Source organism: Zychaea mexicana, assembly GCF_025766255.1.
Source record: "Zychaea mexicana strain RSA 1403 chromosome Unknown BDB00scaffold_105, whole genome shotgun sequence".
NCBI lineage: Eukaryota > Fungi > Mucoromycota > Mucoromycetes > Mucorales > Lichtheimiaceae > Zychaea > Zychaea mexicana.
In genome coordinates this window covers 47598-71052 of record NW_026516768.1, presented here as the reverse complement: position 1 = coordinate 71052, position 23455 = coordinate 47598, and the positions used below count along the sequence as shown (strand labels likewise).

The following is a 23455-nucleotide window of genomic DNA, read 5'->3' as shown; positions in this document are numbered from 1 at the left end:
CAGTCGTTGTTCACAGCATTATCCCAAGCCATTTTCTCCAGAGACACGCGTGAAACGTGATGGTTATCCTATGTATCGACGACGCCAAAATCAACGCCAGCATACTTTCCAACGAAGCCGATTCACCGCCACCAACCGACACGTCGTTCCGTACAACCCGTATCTTAGCCAAAAGTATGATGCTCATATTAACGTCGAAATCTGTACCTCTGCTCGAGCCATCAAATATTTGTGCAAGTACATCACTAAGGGATCCGACCGAGCGCAACTTGAAGCGAGAACGCGGACTGCTACCACTGACACAGCTGCTCAACCTGATGCCATTGATGAAGTAGTCGAGTATCAGAATGCACGATACATAGGACCATGTGAGGCAGTTTGGAGAACGCTGGAATTCAGAGTGCATATGCACCATCCAACCGTAGCGCGCTTAGACATCCATCTGCCTGGCGAACAGTTGATGGTATTTCGGGGCGATATGACACCTCAGGAATTCGAGTTAGCTCGCAATGCTGCAGCTACTGGGACCAGGCTACTCGGTTTCTTTGCTCTTTGTGCTCGGGATCCTGCTGCATGTCAGTACACGTATACGCAAATTCCTTGCCACTATACTTGGGACGACCGAAACGATAGATGGAATCCTCGCACCAACCCACCAGTACAGAACGTAGTGTCTCGCATATATGCTGCTTCAATTTCCAACATGCCATTATATGCCCTTCGTCTCCTTCTTTTGCATGTCCGAGGACCAACAAGCTTCGAAGCGTTGAGGACAATAGATGGGGTTGTATATGCAACTTTTCAAGAAGCGGCCGTCGCCTATGGTTTTTTGGAGTTAGATCTGGAATGGGACGACTGTTTGGCTGAGGCATCCATTACCGCGCCATCCGCAGCTGCAATTCGAGCACTCTTTGTGTATATTCTCATCGATTCATCACCAACCGACCCACTTACCTTATGGAACAACCACCGTGATCGAATGGCCGACGACTACTTTTTCGAAATGGGTAGAACGCTATCACTCTCGAATGAGGATGAGTTGCAACCTGATCAAATCGAGCAAATATATCAACGCGCACTCGGTGATACAGAAATGCGATTGAATTCAACAGGCCACCATCTTTCCGAATTCCCCTCCATGCCACAAGACTTCGTTACCAATTAGATCGTCTGCCACCACTAGAAGCTCTGGAAATTGTAGAAAGGCGCGAGTACAATATAGAAGTACAGCACCAGCTAATTCAAGCTTTGCTTCCCACGTTGAATGAAGGCCAACGTCATGCGTTCGATACCATTGCCAATGCCATAGATGCTCCTACAACTGAGTATACTTCGCGTATTTTCTTTGTCAATGGTTCTGGTGGTACCGGCAAGTCGCAGCTCTTCAAGGCACTCTTGAGCCACACTCGCTCCCACGATCAGATAGCCTTGCCTGTTGCTTCTTCAGGTATTGCTGCTATTTTGTTACCCGGTGGGCGAACTGCGCATAGTCGCTTTGAAATTCCCTTGAATGCCGACGAAAGCACGAGCTGTAATTTGCGTCTTGGTGGTCCGCATGCATATCTCATACAGAGAGCATCGCTTATTATTTGGGATGAAGCAGTCATGTGCAGCAAGCACAATTTTGAAGCAGTCGACAGATCCTTGAGGGATATCATGGGTGCTGTAGATCCCCACTTGGAACGTGTTTCGTTTGGAGGAAAAGTCGCTGTTTTCGGTGGTGACTTTCGCCAGCTACTCCCTGTCGTCAAAAGAGGGACACGGTCCCAAGTTGTTGGAGAATGCATTCGCTCTGCTTCTTTTTGGTCGGCAGTTCAAGTACTGCATTTGACTGTCAACATGCGAGTACTCAATGCAAGTCCTGATGCTGCAGCATTTGCCGATACCCTTCTTGCCATTGGTGATGGTCGTCCACCGTTTACAACCAGCGTCGAGATACCACCAGAATGGCGCATCAACACAAGCGATCCAATGTCATTGATTGACGCCATCTACCCTACTATCTGCAATCCCAATCCTCAACCACATGAGTTCAGCACCTAAGCTAGATTAGCAGCAAAAAATATCGACGTCGGCATTATCAATGATACAGCATTCTCTGTTTTCCCTGGCACAGCACGCACATATAATTCGAACGACCGCGTCATTGATCACGATGACCCAGAAGCTGCTGCTGTCAACTATCCAGTTGAGTTCTTGAACAGCATTAGCACAAGTGGTGTTCCAGCACATTCCCTGTAGCTCAAAGTTGGCATGCCATTGGTCATCCTTCGGAACCTTGATCCTGACACTGGCTTATGCAATGGTACAAAAGTTTTTGTCACCAGACTTTTTGAATGGAGTATTGGTGTTAAGGATGGAGTGTTGGTGTTAAGAAATTGATGAAGGACATGAAGATACTGAGCATTATCTGCCACGGATCAATATGTGCACAACCGAGGGTGATTACCCATTCATCCTATGTCGCCGCCAATTTCCTGTCCGACTAGCATTTGCAATGACCATACATAAGGCTCAAGGTCAAACCCTTTCGCATGTTGGCATCCGGCTTCAAGAAGACGTTTTTGCGCATGGCCAGCTCTATGTTGCTTTTTCAAGAGCAACAAATCCTAATAACATTCGTGTTGCCATCGATCTGTCAGGGTCTGGACCACCACAAACCACCAACATCGTATACCAAGAAGTCCTCTTGCATCCGCCGGCCTCTGTTCCTGAACAAGCCGAAAATTCACCACCAACCTCTCCCACTACAACAATCACCGCATCTCCACCTCCATCACCCTAAACCCTTTTCTGCTCTTTTTCTTTTTGCTTTCTTCTAAACTCTTATTTTAACTTAATATCGTTCAACGTACAATAGAATATTCTTACCTTTTCACAGTATTTTTTTGTAAGTAGATCTGCTGCGAAACAATAAGATATAGAACTGCGCGAAACTGCCGTCACCTTCCAGCTAATTACGACAAGCAGCAATAATCTACAACGATGTTCAAATGAAAGCGGACACATTGATGAACTTTCAAAAATATGTAAGAGCTGTCGATAGCAACAAATAAGTTATACTCATATTAACAGTGAAAATACCAGTCAAAAGTTCCTCTGGCGTCTCTTTTAAATTTGACAAAGCAATGTGCAGTAGGGTTTCGTGTCATAGCAACAATGATAATGTTTAGGGTTATATGTAGTCATAGCAATCAATAAGCTCGTGAAGCGAGCAGTTTCGGGTTTAGAAGGGGGGTGTGGGGGGGAACCCCCCACCTTGGGGGTCTGGGGTGAACCCCCAGGAAACATCCAATCCGTTGAATGACCCGGAGCGCAGCGAAGGGGCTCATTCAGCCGAGCGAAGCGAGGCAAGGGATGTTGATTATAGAATAAAAACCATGCCTCTCTCCCAGCCTATAGAATAAAAACCATGCCCCTCTCACAGCCTATAGAATAAAAACCATGCCCCACTCACAGCCTAGAGAATAAAAAACCATGCCCCTCTCACAGCCTAGAGAATAAAAAACCATGCCCCTCTCACAGCCTAGAGAATAAAAAACCATGCCCCTCTCACAGCCTGTAGAATAAAAAACCATGCCCCACCTACAGCCTATAGAATAAAAACCATGCCCCGCCAACAGCCTATAGAATAAAAAACCATGCCCCACCTACAGCCTGCAAAATAAAAACCATGCCCCTCTCACAGCCTATAGAATAAAAAACCATGCCCCGCCTACAGCCTATAGAATAAAAAACATGCCCCACCTACAGCCTATAGAATAAAAAACATGCCCCGCCTACAGCCTGCCCACAGCCTGCAAACCGTCCATCGTCGTCACTCGTCATTAAAAATTATTGTTGGCTGCTTCTAAGCGTGCCACTCCCTTTATTAAATTATAAGAAAGGAATTTACTATCGTGATCCTGTGTCTCTTTAGCCGTTTCTAAAAGCGTGGCAGTCCGCCGACGTACATGAACACTGAAGACGAAACCAAGTGAGTCAGTTGTTTCCAGCAACAACATCACCGCAAGCAACATCATCACCAGTAGACAGCCTTGAAATACATGAGCTTTTATCGACATCATGTAGACCAGATAAAGACGAAAGTTATGATCCAACTCTTGTATCAGCGCGAGAAAGTTACAATGAAGCCGGCTGATACCCCGTCGCAGAAGCAGTCAAGAAAGTCGTCGGTTATCCGTGCATCGATAACCGCCTTGCCTCTATTACAATCAAAGACCTGCTTAGGCAAAATCCATAGCCTGAAGCAGGTCGCCTGCATACGTCAGATATAGACACAGATTCTTTACAGCAAGCAAAGGCTAGAGACAAACAGCTCGCTGAAATCCAAAAAGAGGTGTGCCAAGCTCTCTGTCACCAGCGTGTGTTATACGCTCCATGTTTTGAAAACATCTATATGAACACGCCGATAAAGTCTTCATGGCATCCATGGCGGGCAAGTTACAAAACATCATCGCACTTGGATTCTATGCAGTCGAAGGCATCCGAATCGAAAGAAGGGAAGCCTTGGCAAAATCAACGCTTTGTAGTCAAGCTCCCATTAGTGCTTGCTCCATGACGGGAAGTTCAGCTGAGCACGGCGCAGATTGTTTGGCCTCGAGTTCTGCCAGAAGTTTCATGACGAATCCCGCAACTGAAAACACCATCGAATCAATGTCAATGCCAACTCGAGCGGAAACAGCAGCAACTACAGCCGAAAGCAACCACCTGAGGCAGAGGACGTGGTCGTGGAGGCCGATTGTTTAGTCTCAACCGGAGGTGGAGCGGGCGCCAGCAATACCTCCGATAGATAAACAATGTAATACAGTGCTCAAGCAATGGCGCAACAGACGTCGTGCATGGGCAGTGACTCTACGGCGAACCTGAATTAAGCATTAAGCATTGCCGACGTCTGATGACCCTGCAGCAGCCAGTTCCGACCCATGGACATTGAAACAACGCCAAGTACAGATTCCCTTTATAGTTTTTCCCCGAAAAATGGTTGGCTACGAGGACCATCGCTTACATATGTCTCAGGAGAATGCCGCTGTCTTATATCAAGCAGTACAGGAGCTATTGAACAAGCAATCCATCGAAGAAATTCCATATATATCACCAGAATGCAATCGTATCTGTTTGCGCTCCGACCGCACAACAAGGTCCGTGCGGTACTGGATTGCTCACAGCTGAACAACTATCAAATACGAGCGTTTCAAAATAGAGGGTCTGCCGACCTTGCGACATATAGTCCGTCCATTGGAGTGCATAGTGAAGTGCGATCCCTAGGATACATATTTAGATATCCCGCTAAATTCGGACGACCGTCCTTCTGAGGCCTTTTGTTGACAATAGAAGACACACCAAGCAAGTTGCCTCATGTTTGGAGTGGCCCATGCCCTCGGTTGTTTGCAAAAATTTGGTCAAGGTGCTTGCCCCACTGCGGAAATAAGGCCTGAAATTGACATTTTATATCGAAGATGTGATTCTGCTACCGTCGAGCAAAGAACAAGCACGCCGACATGGCCAACTTTGGAAGACCAACTTGGAATCATTTGGATTTCTGTTGAGTAAGACCAAGTGTCTCTGGGAGCAGCAGCAGTTTCAGACCTTTTTGGGATTCGAATCAGTACTAAGTCCGAGACACTGGCACTACGCTAAGAGAAAGTGCGCAAGATTTAGAGAGATGCGCAATCTTTACACAAGAAACAACGGCTTTCCATCCGCCAGCTAGCAGCAATAGCGGGCTTGTTGCAATCCAGCATTCCAGCAGTGTATCTGGCCAGAAGCAAAACATGGAGCTTGACCACCAAGGTCTACATCAACGCGACAAACCCAAACAAATGTGGGACTTCAAGGTGCCGGTATCATCAGACATCCGACATAGCCGCTTGAATATCATCGCATCACTAGATAAAGACGTCGGTATACGGATCAACGTTCGATGACCAGTGACGACGATGGACAGTCCGAGATGAACGAACGCATCGAAGTCATCGCTCAACTGTCCGATCAGAAACGAGGAACTCGAATGCTATCCCTCCTTCATTTCCTTAATTCTCTTTCTGTTTGTTTTATCTGCTGATTATCTATACTCCGCATTTTGTTAAAAAAGGTTACCTAACAAAATTGAACAGAAAACGTTCTCACTTCATAGTTATAACCCTTCCCCTAATATTGTTCTCTGCCAACGCCTTTTCACGGCTAAAGAGACATAGGGATATGGTCTTCTTTTAAATCCAAATTTAGTATATAAATATAGGCTGTGGCACACTTGGAAGCGGCCTGTAACATTCGAGTTCCTCATTCCTCCTTGGACAGTTGAGCGATGACCTTCACTGCGCTCGTTCATCTTGGAATAAAAACCATGCCCTTTCCTAGCTTGCAAAAATGCCTGGTGAAGTACCCGGTGAAGGGATTACCTTTTCTCCTGTGTATATTGATTGAATTTTTATTTCATGCCTGTGACGTAAGGACTATGGAGAAATCTGCGATCTGGAATATGGGATATTGATAGTATGGGAAAGATTAATAATAGAAGTAATAGGATATGTTATGTGGGTGAATGGATCGTTACAATACACAAATGGAGAGACGGGCGAGAAAGGGAGTTAATTCATAATCATATATATTTTTGAAAACTATAAAATTTTCTCAATCATTAGATTGTAAACATTTTTTATGTTTTCTTTTATTTATTTTAATATATATATTATGAAGTCATAAACAATTATGACATAATTTTTCTGCACTACTACTTGCTCCACCACTACCACTACTACAACAACAATATAAACAACAACATTAACATGTTCTTGTTTTTTCCTACTAGTAGAAAATACTCAAAATTATTATTTTGATGTATTTTCAGAATATCCAAAAATAAAAACTTTATTTTTTTAGATATTCAAAGAAAAGGATAAATACAAATATTTATCTCTTTTCTTAAAAAATAGAATTTGTTTGTTTTTTAATATATATAAAAAGAAAAAACAAGAACAAGAACAATTTATTGTTGTTGTTGTTGTTGTTGTTGTTGTTGTTGGAGGAGGAGGAATAGAAAAAAAATCATTGATTTTATTTTTCTTATCTTATTATATTATTTATGATATCATAATTATTTATGAAACATAAAAAAATATATTAATGCCAAGAAAATCAAAAATATTTTATTTTTTGATTTTAATCTCTTAGCATTTTAAAAAATTATAAATTATAAAAAATTTAAGAAATTTTCTTAAACATTAGATTATTGAATAAACCCCAAAGAGGGAGTATGCACTAATCCATGGTCAGCGCAAAGGATCGTTTCTTGGGCGACAGTTTCACTTGGCGACCTTTCACATAGGCGGTAGACAGGGTCTCACAGTGAAAATCGTCCAGACTTGATCTCAATGGTACACAATCATTCTTGTGGATGGAGGAGATGAAAGCCAGATTGTGTAAATGTCCCATGAGATTTAAGAGGTCTGATTTCTTTGTGGGTATCTGGACGTGAGCCAATTCGGTGAAGGTGTACAGCTGAGGATGTGTGAGAGACATGACAAAGAAGGTGATCGTCTTTCCAATCGCCTGAAATGCAAGTGACTGCCGCAGATGGAAGATGTCCAGGGCATCTTTGGTGAAAATGGCCGTGTGATAGAAGTCATTGACTATCAGTGTTGGGGACACATTGACGGTCGGCTTATTTCACCATACAGGTTTGTATAGTTGTATTTGTAGCCTGGCGCGTAAATATCCACTTTGTAATCCAGATGGTTGTTGCTGCCAGGTCTTTCATCAGGCACAATATTTGAGCAATGAGCGATTGCCATTGGCATTTTACATAACAAGAGACCATGCACAAATGGATGAATATAACTGGCTATCAGATGCGCTTCCGAGAGTGTTTTCACCTCACAATCGTACAAATTGGATATCAATACAACAACAGCATTAATCGTGGCCCTTTCGTTTGATTCGGCGTTATGAGCGCAGTTAAGTAGGTCAATTTTTGCTTTTTCTTCGTCAATTTGGTCATCTGTATATCCTTGAATGATGGCCGCGACCTGGCAAAGAATTTCTGGGTTGAAAGTGTGACGACTGTAGGAACTGACGATACAAGTATGCATGGAACGCAGAAGGTCGGGTGGAAAGATGTCCACAGGGGAGTACATCTATTATAGGTCTCATATAAATTTCAAACTCAATTACTTAAAAAAAAATTTTAAGAAAAAATTGAATTTTCTATCTAAAAATAAAAATAGTTGAAAACAGATGATTGAAAACTTTATAGAAAATATTTTTAAAATATGAAATGTTTATAGAAAGCTACCATATATTAAAGAAAGCTTTTGATAATGAAGTTGATGGAATAAATTATTTACTAGATAATAAATATATAAAAAAAAGAGATATATGTGACAAATGTAAAAATAATAATATTAAATTCAATTATAAATGAAAATTATATGTTTGTAATTATTATAAATGTAGAAAAACATATTCACCATTTAAAGATACAATATTTTCAAAAATGAAACTACCAATTCATTACCAATTACATATTTTATATGAATTTTTAAAAAAAACACCAATAACTAGTATTTCTAAAAGTTTAAGTATTGATCAAAACAGCTGTAAAAAATATTGATAATAATATAAAGATTGATAAAATTGGAGGTAGAAATTCAATAGTAGAAATAGATGAAACGAAGATTGCCAAAAGAAAATATCATAAAGGCCATAAAGTTGAAGGAGCATGGGTAATTGGTGGCATTGAAAGATCTAGATTAAAAAATAAAATTAAAAATGAAAATAAGAAATCTTTTTTCATACCAATTAATATTAGAAATAGTGAAAGTATAAATAAAATCATTAAGAAATATGTTAAAAAAGGAACAATAATATACACTGACTGTTGGAAAGGTTATAACAATTTAAAAAATATAGGGTATAAACATAAATAGTAAATTATAAAAAATATTTTAAAGATCCAATTACCAAAGTTCATATAAATAGAATTGAAGGTACTTAGAGTGGATTAAAAAGAAGCATTAATATAAGAAATCGAACAAAAAATGGTATAGAATTACATTTAAAAGAATACCAATAGAGAAAAAGATATAAAGAATAGGATATATGGAAAAAGTTTCTAAAAATAAAAAATATTTAAAAATTGAATTTATATATATATATTAAAATTAAACTATTAGACTTTATTAAATTACATCTAAAAATACATTTCAAATGGAAAATTTTATTGATGAATCATTTAAACATAATATCAAAAGAAATTTAGTAATTAAAGAAATAAAAAAATATAATATAAGAGAATATAAAATTAAACAAAATAATGGATTTTTTGAGATATTTATAAATTTTAATGGGTCTTTAGATAATTATATAAAAGTATATTCTTTTAAAATATATAATAAAGTTCAAAACATTGATAGAAAAAGATTAAAAAGATTAAATTAGATTAAATTATAAATATCTGTCCTTGGTAAAGATATAAAACTTACTGGTAGGATGGATGGCAAAAATAGAAAAAAATTGTTGAATAATATCAATCACGTGATATGAAACCTATTTTCCATATAACCCGTCCACAGGAAAGCTTTGGTAATCGTATCGTTTTGTAACACAAGTACACCGGACATGGCCAATAGCTCATTGAAGTTACCATCTATGGTGAAGGCGGCACTTTTGGAGTTATCGAGACACGATTGTCGATACGTATAGAACTTCTTCGAAATGTTGTTGCCGTCTAATTCCCAGTGATTGCCAGTCGCTAATCATGGTATAGGTGGTGGCTGAATCAGATGTGTTTTGTTGACATAGCAGGTGAGTTTGGGTTTTGTATCGAATGTATCAATGCATGAAACACACGCATACTTCACAACGATTTGGTATCGCAGGATGTACAGTACCAAATTGCCTATAAATTTACAATAGTTTTTGATAAATCTCATAAATTGCTTGCTGCTATATTAAATTATATCATCCATTTTGATATTTTATCAATTTTATGACATCGTGTGACCAAAATCATATATTCAATGATTATAAAAATTGAAAATCCATAATATAAATAAAGAACGACCCAATAGATACAACAAACTATACACCACTGATTACAAATGAAGTAAACTCAATTATTGCAAATTATTGGCAATTCCTAGATAGGAATTGGCCTACTGTACATAATAAATATAAACATAGAACTGATTTGAGATATATTAAATTCATAGAAAAAATTAAGGATGAATTGTTACATAAATTAGGTTATGTTGCTGTATTTTATTTTCTAGTAGTTTTATATACAAACAAGGAATATCCCGGACCTTACTTTGAAATTGAAAAAGGATTATTTTTATTTTATCATTTAGTCTCTGGAGTATGTGGTGAAAAATTTGAAAAATACTTACCACATAGCACATTTCATACATTTTAAAAAAAGTTTTGGATAGATGAGGACAACTACAAACGAATCAACAAAATAGTAAATGATTCAATGAATAACATGTTTTCATCTATCAAATTACGTACAGTGAACCCCCGCTTTTTGCAACAGCGGGAATACCGTCAAAAAAGTTGCAAAATCTGAGGAACTGCAAAATGTGAATATGTTACACAAGTGGGATCGATAAGCTGGCAATCACATCTTTCCTTATTTAGTTTAAAAGCTCTTAAATAATAGAATACAATAGTGTATCTCTTTTGTTACTGGTTCGAGTCTCACTGTCTCTGAAGCTTGAGATTAATATACAATATATAAGGCTGAAGCGGGAAATTGCAGGTCCCGATTTCCAAGTTGCAATCTGCAAAAACCGAGGAATCTGCAATTTTACTAAGTGTTGAGCGGGAATCTGCTCAAAAAAGTTGCAATAAGTGGGGATCTGCAATAAACGGGGGTGCAAAAAGCGGGGGTTCACTGTATTCTATCTACTAGAAAGCATAATCCTGACTTATTTAAACATGTAACACTTGTATTGGATGGCCATGATTCAAGAATTAACTATATAGATACTGAAATTGACTACTTTCAAAGAATGTATTCTTATAAATTTAAGAAGAATGGAATACGTACCCAATTTGTTAGTGATATGAATGATATGATTATTTATACTTCTAAAAGTGACTTTTGTTCTGATAGCTCAGATGGTAGCATGTTTTTAAACATGAAATTATTTAAATATATGCACGAGAATGACATAATGGCAGTTGATGGTGGATATACTTTATTTATCACGCAATTTACAGAGCTTGCTAATGAAAAAGGATATAACTTTAGCCATGATAATTTTGTATACCCTATATGTAAAAATGTAAATGAGCCCTTAATGATTACTGAAGATCATTTTAATAAGACATTTGGAAGTTTTAGGACAAAAGTTGAGAATCAATTTTCAGAAATTGGGAATAAATTCTGCCGATTCAATAATAATAAGTCAGTTGTTAAAATGGATAACATAAAATACTATAATCTGGAATTTCGTGTAGCTTGTTTATTAAAAAATATTACAAAATTTGTAGAAATGTTCAATATTCCTATATTACCACACCATAAACTATGGCACAGTAATGATTTTGATTTTCCAGTAGAGCATAAACTAATTGATATAGTGGTCAGCAATGATAAACAAAATAAAGATAAACTGGATAAAATGATCAGATTACAAAATGACCTGCTTAATATGGCTATATCAAATGAAAAATGATTGTTGATAATGAATCTGATAATAATTCAAATCAGAGTAATAGTGATAATGATGATGTTCCAAGATTTAATGAGCGTAGTAAAAAAAGAAAGCGAAATAAAGGGAAACAACGAGCAATGGCATCATATGAAATAGAAGAGATTATTAGGTATAAAACTGAAAATGGTACATATTTATTTGAAGTAAAATGGGTTAGATATAGTGCTGATGATAACAGTTGGTTATCAATTAATAAATTTAATCAAAAGGATTTATTGAAGGAATATATCAATAAGCATAATCTTGGTATATTATAAAATTACATACTCTGGGTAATATATCATTGATACCATATTATTTATAAATATTGATTGTATTTAAGGAATGATTGAATTGAAACATAAATAAAATGGGTTTCCTATAATAACTTTAATAGGTTTGGTTTTTTTCTTTTTCTTGTTTTCTTTTTTTTCAATTTTCTCATCTTCAGTGTTATTAGATTTATAAACAACAAGTTTTTTATTTTTAGGAATATGAAGCTTACTATATTGACAGCAAAGGTAATCCTTTTTACCATCAGGTAAATTTGTTCTGATTTTTCTACCACAAAACTGACCATCACGTTTTCCTTTTTTAAATATATGGGTACAAAAATCATTATTCATGCTCAAGTATAAAAAGTAGTATGTTGAAAACAATGACTTTATTTTATTTTGTAATTTCATTTTTAATTTTTCTACAATATTTTAATTAATGTAAGAATCCAATTCATTTTCTATAAATACATCTAATTCTTTATTAAGATTATTACGTAATTAGATATGGTTGATTGGGAGGAATTCATTTAATGCAACCATTTTGATTGAATCTTTGAAACAATTTCTTTTATCAAATACAAAAATTCAATTTGTTAAAAAAGTAATTGAGTTTGAAATTTATTTCTTGGCATAAATTAATAGTTTTCTGATAACATTTCTATTAAATGCTCTTGAAACCTATATTCATTACTATTTACAATATACAATTCATCATCATTTTTGAAAAATCCTTCAATATCTTGCTCAGCAATTTCAATATATTCTTTTTCATTAAATATCTTTTTAATTATATTTATAAATAAAATTAGATCCACTATTTTAAATAAATTCTTATAATGATTAAATTTAATTAGCTTGCATGCAATAAATATAGGATCATATATAATATTTCTAATTTTTAACTTGTAAATTTTAATATGCTTCTTTACAATATAATGCTTACTATCATAAATTTTATCACTTTTATGTACTAAATACTTTTTTTGATGAACATATTCTAATAATAAATATCTTGCTATAAATTCAGTAATATTTACAAAATATTCTTCAACTGGTATATAACATAATGTGAATTCATACCTGGCATTCCTTTCTTACCAATTATTTTTATATATACACAAAATTCAATTTTTTGTACAATTTGGATTTTTACAGCCAATAGATTTCTTACAGCCAATAGTATTATCTAATATCTAATTAGAGTTGGATGTCCCCTATCCACGTTTTTCATATTTTTCGATATTCGCGTCGCTGTAAACATGTTCTCTTCCGTGATCGCTCCTGTTACGTGCCTCAACTTCCTTTTGGTGTTGCTGGTAGATGTGTAACTGTGCCTTCATAAAACGTGTGTATGTCTTATCACAGAATGGGCATTCCTTCTTGGACAAACAAACGGTCAGATTGTTGTTGTCTGGAACATCGTCGTCTGTGCCCTCATTCACAGAATCGACTTCATCGTCATAGAGACTGTCGCCAGGCATTTGTTTGCTTTTGTTGCTCGGATCATATTGGCAGTGCTGTTGGTGCAACTTATGCAACCCACAGATTGTGGAGAGGACATCTTGAGTAGATTTTTTTTGCAAACTGGAAAGAGAAAGAGAAAACGGCACCAGTACATCACTCTTTCAAGCTATTCTTTCAAGCTATGAGCGGCGCATGTTTTTTTTTCTTTTTGTAAGCTGCGAAGGGGCATGCTTTTTACAGGATTTTTCATCTCCTAGCGGATGTCTGAACTTTTATTTAGGCACAAGGGATTTAATTTTAGGCAGAGTGGACATGAATGAAAGTTAATCTGGACATGAATAATAATTGATCTGGACATGAATGAAAATCGAGCTGGACATGAATGAAAATCGATCTAGACATGAATGAAAATCGAGCTGGACATGAATGAAAATCGAGTTGGACATGAATGAAAATCGAGCTGGACATGAATAAAGATCGATCTGGACATGAATATAAAACGATCTGGACATGAATATACATCGACCTGGACATGAATATAAATCGATCTGGATATGAGTAAAATCAATCTGGACAAAATAAAAAATCAATCTGTACATAAATGAAAATCATTCTGACAAGAATAATAATCAATCTAAACATGAATAATAGACAACCTGGACATAATAACAGTCAACCTAGACATAGTTTTAGCCAACTAAGACATAATAAAAGTTGAAGTACAGGATTTTGAATCCAATCCCAGACATGGGCTCAAAACTTTTCGCGAACGGGATTTTTTTTTCGCTCATGGGATTTATTCTTTTGGTTTATGGGATTTACTATTTCGTTCGCGGGCTTTCTTTTTCGCCAATGAGATTTTCCATTTGCCCAACGGCGTTTTGACTTGGCCAACAGCATTTTATTTCGCTAATGGCCCCTTTTTTCACTAATGGCATTTTCACTTGGTCAACAGCCCTCTTTTTCGCTAACGGCATTACTAATTTGCTTGCAGCAGTTTATTTCGCCAACGGCATTGTCACTTGGACAACAGGCCCTCATGGCGTCTGGTTGATAAATATAATACTCAGTACAGATGATAAAATTATAATAATTTTATCACCCTAAAAGAATTAAAACAATTCTTTCTTCTTTTTTCCGTCTGGTCATATATATTTAGAAAAATTAAAATTTTTCAAATATATATAAATAAAAAGTAAAATGTATCATTTTACTATTTATTGAAGAAATGGGGTTCCATTACCATTTCTTCTAGGGTCAAAGACCCGTCTGGTTATATATAATAAAAGAAATATAATTTCTTTTATATATATATATTTCATTTATAAATTTATTATAATACTATAATATATATATCTAAGAATTATAAATTCTTGATATATACCAAACGGGTGTATAACACCCATATAGGGCAAGGGTAATGGAACCCCCTTGCCTAAGTAAAATGATACATTTTACTTACTTAAATATATTTCAAAATTAAAATTTTGAATATATTTCCAGACGGAAAAAAAGAAAAAGAATTGTTTTTTGTTTTTTTCTAAATATATTAATTATTATAATATAAGGAAGGCATATTACAAAGGATTTGTATTGCCTTCCTGACAAGAATAAATAATGGCATACTCTAGGCATTTTATAAATGAAATATTAATTATAAAGATAATAGCACCCGTTTATTATCATAAATAATGGATTTATTTAATTTATGAGGCTAGTAATTATTTTCCCTAAATTAATATTTCCTCCATTACATATATAGATTTTTTTAATTTTTCTCTTTTTTATATTTTGTTTATTTTTATATTCTTTTTTTATATTTATTTTCTTATTATTAAAGGGGTCAATTTTTTTTTGTTTTTGATTTCTTAAATTATTTTTTTCTATAATTTTATTCTTAATATATCGTTTTTTTGGAATATGTTTTTTAGAATGAGTACAACATAAGTAATCTGGACTTTTTCCATTAAGATTTGTTTGTATTTTTTTATGGCACATATGTCCTTCTTTTCTACCTCGTTTATATATATGTGTGCATATATTTTCACTAGTATTATTACACCAAAAGTTTAGTGAATTAACTTCATTCATTTTTTCTTTAATAGCATATTTAAATACCTTTTTTTTATTATTTATGGTATTTACTAAAAATTCATTATCAAAATAATAATCCATAATTTGATTCATAATATTTTTAATAGAAATTTGCATAGAGGTTTTGCATATAAGTATATCTTTGTTAAGAATAGTCATTATAAAAAGATTGTTTAATATTTTGGAAAGAGTCTTTTTTTATAAAAATAAAAATTCAATTTTTATTTTATTTTTAAGTTGACAAAATTATTTTAAGTTGCTACTTTTTATATAATTTTTAACATAACAACCAGTCTCCCATGTGGCTCACAGGATTAATGTTTCGCCTATGGTACTGTCGTTTGGCTAGCAGCATTTCAATTATTAGTCACTGCATTCTGCATCTTCTACTTAATTCAAGCAAAGATGCTTTGTTACTGCGTATAATTTCAGTTTCGAGTTTATAGCTTTTGGCGTTTGACAGAAATGAAGCCTGCTATTGCCATTTACATTTAACTACAGTAGTACAAAAACGGAAGAGCAAGATTCTAAGACTGACAGTGTTAGCCAGTGAGCGATCATTAGAAGAGTTGGCTCGAAAAGAAAGCTAGAAATAGTCATTTCAACCCATTCTGTTGTCTATGTTTATTAAACGTATTTAGTACGGATATAAGTAAAAACGTATGTTGTATTTAGAATCAAAAGCTTAAACGAAGATGTTGAATATGCCTTAACTAAATAAAAGAAAACTGTAAGCGAAACAATAATCTTGTGAGCCAAATGAGGGCCTGTTGTCCAAGTGACAATGCCGTTGGCGAAATAAACTGCTGCAAGCAAATTAGTAACGCCGTTAGCGAAAAAGAGGGCTGTTGACCAAGTGAAAATGCCATTAGTGAAAAAAGGGGCCATTAGCGAAATAAAATGCTGTTGGCCAAGTCAAAACGCCGTTGGGCAAATGGAAAATCTCATTGGCGAAAAAGAAAGCCCGCGAACGAAATAGTAAATCCCATAAACCAAAAGAATAAATCCCATGAGCGAAAAAAAAATCCCGTTCGCGAAAAGTTTTGAGCCCATGTCTGGGATTGGATTCAAAATCCTGTACTTCAACTTTTATTATGTCTTAGTTGGCTAAAACTATGTCTAGGTTGACTATTATTATGTCCAGGTTGTCTATTATTCATGTTTAGATTGATTATTATTCTTGTCAGAATGATTTTCATTTATGTACAGATTGATTTTTTATTTTGTCCAGATTGATTTTACTCATATCCAGATCGATTTATATTCATGTCCAGGTCGATGTATATTCATGTCCAGATCGTTTTATATTCATGTCCAGATCGATCTTTATTCATGTCCAGCTCGATTTTCATTCATGTCCAACTCGATTTTCATTCATGTCCAGCTCGATTTTCATTCATGTCTAGATCGATTTTCATTCATGTCCAGCTCGATTTTCATTCATGTCCAGATCAATTATTATTCATGTCCAGATTAACTTTCATTCATGTCCACTCTGCCTAAATTTAAATCCCTTGTGCCTAAATAAAAGTTCAGACATCCGCTAGGAGATGAAAAATCCTGTAAAAAGCATGCCCCTTCGCAGCTTACAAAAAGAAAAAAAAACATGCGCCGCTCATAGCTTGAAAGAATAGCTTGAAAGAGTGATGTACTGGTGCCGTTTTCTCTTTCTCTTTCCAGTTTGCAAAAAAAATCTACTCAAGATGTCCTCTCCACAATCTGTGGGTTGCATAAGTTGCACCAACAGCACTGCCAATATGATCCGAGCAACAAAAGCAAACAAATGCCTGGCGACAGTCTCTATGACGATGAAGTCGATTCTGTGAATGAGGGCACAGACGACGATGTTCCAGACAACAACAATCTGACCGTTTGTTTGTCCAAGAAGGAATGCCCATTCTGTGATAAGACATACACACGTTTTATGAAGGCACAGTTACACATCTACCAGCAACACCAAAAGGAAGTTGAGGCACGTAACAGGAGCGATCACGGAAGAGAACATGTTTACAGCGACGCGAATATCGAAAAATATGAAAAACGTGGATAGGGGACATCCAACTCTAATTAGATATTAGATAATACTATTGGCTGTAAGAAATCTATTGGCTGTAAAAATCCAAATTGTACAAAAAATTGAATTTTGTGTATATATAAAAATAATTGGTAAGAAAGGAATGCCAGGTATGAATTCACATTATGTTATATACCAGTTGAAGAATATTTTGTAAATATTACTGAATTTATAGCAAGATATTTATTATTAGAATATGTTCATCAAAAAAAGTATTTAGTACATAAAAGTGATAAAATTTATGATAGTAAGCATTATATTGTAAAGAAGCATATTAAAATTTACAAGTTAAAAATTAGAAATATTATATATGATCCTATATTTATTGCATGCAAGCTAATTAAATTTAATCATTATAAGAATTTATTTAAAATAGTGGATCTAATTTTATTTATAAATATAATTAAAAAGATATTTAATGAAAAAGAATATATTGAAATTGCTGAGCAAGATATTGAAGGATTTTTCAAAAATGATGATGAATTGTATATTGTAAATAGTAATGAATATAGGTTTCAAGAGCATTTAATAGAAATGTTATCAGAAAACTATTAATTTATGCCAAGAAATAAATTTCAAACTCAATTACTTTTTTAACAAATTGAATTTTTGTATTTGATAAAAGAAATTGTTTCAAAGATTCAATCAAAATGGTTGCATTAAATGAATTCCTCCCAATCAACCATATCTAATTACGTAATAATCTTAATAAAGAATTAGATGTATTTATAGAAAATGAATTGGATTCTTACATTAATTAAAATATTGTAGAAAAATTAAAAATGAAATTACAAAATAAAATAAAGTCATTGTTTTCAACATACTACTTTTTATACTTGAGCATGAATAATGATTTTTGTACCCATATATTTAAAAAAGGAAAACGTGATGGTCAGTTTTGTGGTAGAAAAATCAGAACAAATTTACCTGATGGTAAAAAGGATTACCTTTGCTGTCAATATAGTAAGCTTCATATTCCTAAAAATAAAAAACTTGTTGTTTATAAATCTAATAACACTGAAGATGAGAAAATTGAAAAAAAAGAAAACAAGAAAAAGAAAAAAACCAAACCTATTAAAGTTATTATAGGAAACCCATTTTATTTATGTTTCAATTCAATCATTCCTTAAATACAATCAATATTTATAAATAATATGGTATCAATGATATATTACCCAGAGTATGTAATTTTATAATATACCAAGATTATGCTTATTGATATATTCCTTCAATAAATCCTTTTGATTAAATTTATTAATTGATAACCAACTGTTATCATCAGCACTATATCTAACCCATTTTACTTCAAATAAATATGTACCATTTTCAGTTTTATACCTAATAATCTCTTCTATTTCATATGATGCCATTGCTCGTTGTTTCCCTTTATTTCGCTTTCTTTTTTTACTACGCTCATTAAATCTTGGAACATCATCATTATCACTATTACTCTGATTTGAATTATTATCAGATTCATTATCAACAATCATTTTTCATTTGATATAGCCATATTAAGCAGGTCATTTTGTAATCTGATCATTTTATCCAGTTTATCTTTATTTTGTTTATCATTGCTGACCACTATATCAATTAGTTTATGCTCTACTGGAAAATCAAAATCATTACTGTGCCATAGTTTATGGTGTGGTAATATAGGAATATTGAACATTTCTACAAATTTTGTAATATTTTTTAATAAACAAGCTACACGAAATTCCAGATTATAGTATTTTATGTTATCCATTTTAACAACTGACTTATTATTATTGAATCGGCAGAATTTATTCCCAATTTCTGAAAATTGATTCTCAACTTTTGTCCTAAAACTTCCAAATGTCTTATTAAAATGATCTTCAGTAATCATTAAGGGCTCATTTACATTTTTACATATAGGGTATACAAAATTATCATGGCTAAAGTTATATCCTTTTTCATTAGCAAGCTCTGTAAATTGCGTGATAAATAAAGTATATCCACCATCAACTGCCATTATGTCATTCTCGTGCATATATTTAAATAATTTCATGTTTAAAAACATGCTACCATCTGAGCTATCAGAACAAAAGTCACTTTTAGAAGTATAAATAATCATATCATTCATATCACTAACAAATTGGGTACGTATTCCATTCTTCTTAAATTTATAAGAATACATTCTTTGAAAGTAGTCAATTTCAGTATCTATATAGTTAATTCTTGAATCATGGCCATCCAATACAAGTGTTACATGTTTAAATAAGTCAGGATTATGCTTTCTAGTAGATAGAATACAGTGAACCCCCGCTTTTTGCACCCCCGTTTATTGCAGATCCCCACTTATTGCAACTTTTTTGAGCAGATTCCCGCTCAACACTTAGTAAAATTGCAGATTCCTCGGTTTTTGCAGATTGCAACTTGGAAATCGGGACCTGCAATTTCCCGCTTCAGCCTTATATATTGTATATTAATCTCAAGCTTCAGAGACAGTGAGACTCGAACCAGTAACAAAAGAGATACACTATTGTATTCTATTATTTAAGAGCTTTTAAACTAAATAAGGAAAGATGTGATTGCCAGCTTATCGATCCCACTTGTGTAACATATTCACATTTTGCAGTTCCTCAGATTTTGCAACTTTTTTGATGGTATTCCCGCTGTTGCAAAAAGCGGGGGTTCACTGTACGTAATTTGATAGATGAAAACATGTTATTCATTGAATCATTTACTATTTTGTTGATTCGTTTGTAGTTGTCCTCATCTATCCAAAACTTTTTTTAAAATGTATGAAATGTGCTATGTGGTAAGTATTTTTCAAATTTTTCACCACATACTCCAGAGACTAAATGATAAAATAAAAATAATCCTTTTTCAATTTCAAAGTAAGGTCCAGGATATTCCTTGTTTGTATATAAAACTACTAGAAAATAAAATACAGCAACATAACCTAATTTATGTAACAATTCATCCTTAATTTTTTCTATGAATTTAATATATCTCAAATCAGTTCTATGTTTATATTTATTATGTACAGTAGGCCAATTCCTATCTAGGAATTGCCAATAATTTGCAATAATTGAGTTTACTTCATTTGTAATCAGTGGTGTATAGTTTGTTGTATCTATTGGGTCGTTCTTTATTTATATTATGGATTTTCAATTTTTATAATCATTGAATATATGATTTTGGTCACACGATGTCATAAAATTGATAAAATATCAAAATGGATGATATAATTTAATATAGCAGCAAGCAATTTATGAGATTTATCAAAAACTATTGTAAATTTATAGGCAATTTGGTACTGTACATCCTGCGATACCAAATCGTTGTGAAGTATGCGTGTGTTTCATGCATTGATACATTCGATACAAAACCCAAACTCACCTGCTATGTCAACAAAACGCATCTGATTCAGCCACCACCTATACCACGATTAGCGACTGGCAATCACTGGGAATTAGACGGCAACAACATTTCGAAGAAGTTCTATGCGTATCAACAATCGTGTCTCGATAACTCCAAAAGTGCCGCCTTTACCATAGATGGTAACTTCAATGAGCTATTGGCCATGTCCGGTGTACTTGTGTTACAAAACGATACGATTACCAAAGCTTTCCTGTAGATGGGTTATATGGAAAATAGGTTTCATATCACGTGATTGATATTATTCAACAATTTTTTTCTATTTTTGCCATCCATCCTACCAGTAAGTTTTATATCTTTACCAAGGACAGATATTTATAATTTAATCTAATTTAATCTTTTTAATCTTTTTCTATCAATGTTTTGAACTTTATTATATATTTTAAAAGAATATACTTTTATATAATTATCTAAAGACCCATTAAAATTTATAAATATCTCAAAAAATCCATTATTTTGTTTAATTTTATATTCTCTTATATTATATTTTTTTATTTCTTTAATTACTAAATTTCTTTTGATATTATGTTTAAATGATTCATCAATAAAATTTTCCATTTGAAATGTATTTTTAGATGTAATTTAATAAAGTCTAATAGTTTAATTTTAATATATATATATAAATTCAATTTTTAAATATTTTTTATTTTTAGAAACTTTTTCCATATATCCTATTCTTTATATCTTTTTCTCTATTGGTATTCTTTTAAATGTAATTCTATACCATTTTTTGTTCGATTTCTTATATTAATGCTTCTTTTTAATCCACTCTAAGTACCTTCAATTCTATTTATATGAACTTTGGTAATTGGATCTTTAAAATATTTTTTATAATTTACTGTTTATGTTTATACCCTATATTTTTTAAATTGTTATAACCTTTCCAACAGTCAGTGTATATTATTGTTCCTTTTTTAACATATTTCTTAATGATTTTATTTATACTTTCAGTATTTCTAATATTAATTGGTATGAAAAAAGATTTCTTATTTTCATTTTTAATTTTATTTTTTAATCTAGATCTTTCAATACCACCAATTACAGGATTTTTCACCTCCTAGCAGACATTTGAACTTTTATTTAGGCAGAAGGGATTTAATTTTAGGCAGAGTGGACATGAATGTTAATCTGAGTGGACATGAATAAAAGTTAATCTGGACATGAATAATAATTGATCTGGACATGAATGAAAATCAAGCTGGACATGAATGAAAATCAAGCTAGACATGAATGAAAATCGATCTGGACATGAATATAAAACGATCTGGACATGAATATTAATTGACCTGGACATGAATATAAATCGATCTGGACATGAGTAAAATCAATGTGGACAAAATAAAAATCAATCTGTACATGAATGAAAATCGTTCTAGACAAGAATAATAATCAATCTAAACATGAATAATAGACAACCTGAACATAATAACAGTCAACCTAGACATTGTTTTAGTCAACTAAGACATAATAAAAGTTGAAGTAGATAATATATTAAGTGTAGCAGAGCAGAATATTTGAGTACTTAAGATTTTCAATTCAAGTCAAGACATAATAGAAGTTAAGCAGTGCAAAGCCAATGTCACAATATAGTAGTATGGCTGTTTCACTTGTGACAAGAAGCTTGTAGGCTAATGTACAGGAAATGGCAAGGGTGCATCAGAGACTCACTACTGTACGCATAAGCCTATTTTGCTGCTATGGGAATTGGGCCTGAGCGTTTCCCCTCCATTCATTTTACCTGGGTTGAGTTTGAAACAAACTGGAGGCTGGTGGCTGAGGTAGGTGGAAAGTGTGGGGTTTGTTAGCAGCAGCATAGAGGAAAAAAACAATAACTAAAGATCCTTTTTTTTTCTCATTACCATTTGCCACGGCAAATCAACAGCTTCGACGCACACTTGTAAATGGCTCCTACTCTCTTCACGATGAATAAAAACAAAGAAAACAAAACGGCACAATCCACGGATTTATTGAAAAACGAAATGAAGGTAACTGTTTTCTTAAAAAAAGCATGTGCTCAAGATTGATAAGGAGTAGACCGCCGTTACTGCTTAAAAAAACGCTGGGTAAGTGAACGAGGGAAGGAAAAGGTTACTGGTTGTGCTTGAGGTATAGCTTTAGTGGAGATATTATCATCCAGAATTACTGCTTCTTTCTCATTTTCTCTGTATATACTTGATGCACCATCTTGCACCATTTTAACGTCAGACTTGCGTGTGTAATACAACATCGTCCTTTACCTGCACAAACGATTCGTACTCACAACAAGAACGACGCAACAATCTTCTTCTCCATTACTCATACACAATCATATACAACATGGCGCTGATCCGCTATTGACTTGCAAAATATACAGCCTGGCGCATTTACCTCTCACTACCATATACGCCCATATTACATGATGACGACTATGACGCCGTTCTTTTGTTTTAATACTTGTACGCTCA

The 23455-nt window shown here is 34.0% G+C and overlaps 3 protein-coding genes across 3 annotated transcripts; 1 reads left to right on the top strand and 2 right to left on the bottom strand.

Annotated features, from left to right (window-relative positions):
* Positions 1–4980: 4980 nt before the first annotated feature.
* On the top strand, positions 4981–6019 carry BDB00DRAFT_932602 (uncharacterized protein; the record flags this gene model as incomplete). The annotated part of the gene is made up of 3 exons (XM_053129090.1): positions 4981–5110; positions 5433–5549; positions 5686–6019. 3 exons carry the CDS (start codon positions 4981–4983, stop codon positions 5925–5927), a joined length of 489 nt encoding a protein of 162 aa, XP_052974849.1. The 3' UTR covers positions 5928–6019.
* Positions 6020–7260: 1241 nt separating this feature from the next.
* BDB00DRAFT_791749 (uncharacterized protein) lies at positions 7261–8135 on the bottom strand (the record flags this gene model as incomplete). Its single annotated transcript, XM_053121056.1, has 2 exons — positions 7261–7631; positions 7673–8135. 2 exons carry the CDS (start codon positions 8133–8135, stop codon positions 7261–7263), a joined length of 834 nt encoding a protein of 277 aa, XP_052974848.1.
* Positions 8136–13174: 5039 nt separating this feature from the next.
* BDB00DRAFT_877267 (uncharacterized protein) lies at positions 13175–13458 on the bottom strand (the record flags this gene model as incomplete). Its single annotated transcript, XM_053127593.1, has 2 exons — positions 13175–13191; positions 13266–13458. 2 exons carry the CDS (start codon positions 13456–13458, stop codon positions 13175–13177), a joined length of 210 nt encoding a protein of 69 aa, XP_052974847.1.
* Positions 13459–23455: the final 9997 nt, after the last annotated feature.